Source organism: Camelina sativa, chromosome 14 (assembly GCF_000633955.1).
Source record: "Camelina sativa cultivar DH55 chromosome 14, Cs, whole genome shotgun sequence".
NCBI lineage: Eukaryota > Viridiplantae > Streptophyta > Magnoliopsida > Brassicales > Brassicaceae > Camelina > Camelina sativa.
The window spans coordinates 25,685,958-25,686,496 of NC_025698.1; the positions used below are offsets into that span (position 1 = coordinate 25,685,958).

General features: G+C 45.6%; 1 protein-coding gene across 1 annotated transcript in view; it reads left to right on the forward strand.

Moving 5' to 3' along the window:
• The window catches only part of LOC104743981, a 3,009-nt gene extending 2,828 nt beyond the window's left edge, over positions 1-181 (forward strand). The window contains exon 2 of the mRNA XM_010465012.2: positions 172-181. Coding sequence (XP_010463314.2) covers positions 172-181 — 10 coding nt within the window. The remainder of the gene's footprint in view (positions 1-171) is intronic.

Genomic DNA, 539 nt, shown 5'->3' on the forward strand with positions numbered 1-539 from the left:
AAAAAAAAAAAAAAAAAATGGCGACTCAGGCGACCCACGAGCCCTTCCATGGCTGCTTCTCCCTCTTCCAACACAGAGGCACGAATTGAGCGAAATTTGAATTCTAAAACCAATTTCTACACTCACATTTATGATTTTTCCCTTCCTACGAGATTTTGACTCGCTCTTCAGGCAGATCTGATCGCGGAAATTGCCTTTTTTTTCCCAGCTAATTTTGTTCCGTGGCGTTTGATTTTTTATTGTTTGTTTGATCGGAGATGGAGGCATTGACGGAGCTTTGTGACATTATAGCGGATAATCCGAAGCAATTCTCAGAGAAGTTAGCTTGGATATGCGGTCGTTGTCCACAAACGGAATGGCTTCTCGCCGAATCGCCCAGGGTTTCTCGGAGTCATCTCAACGCGGTTTTGGCCGTTGCTCGGATCATCTCCAAAAATCCAGAATCAATCGATAACCGTGCAAAATCCGTTGTGAATGAGTTTCTCAGCGCTATACCTGCATCGTTCCGCCGTTCGTTCTGGCCGCATTCGTTTCCGTCG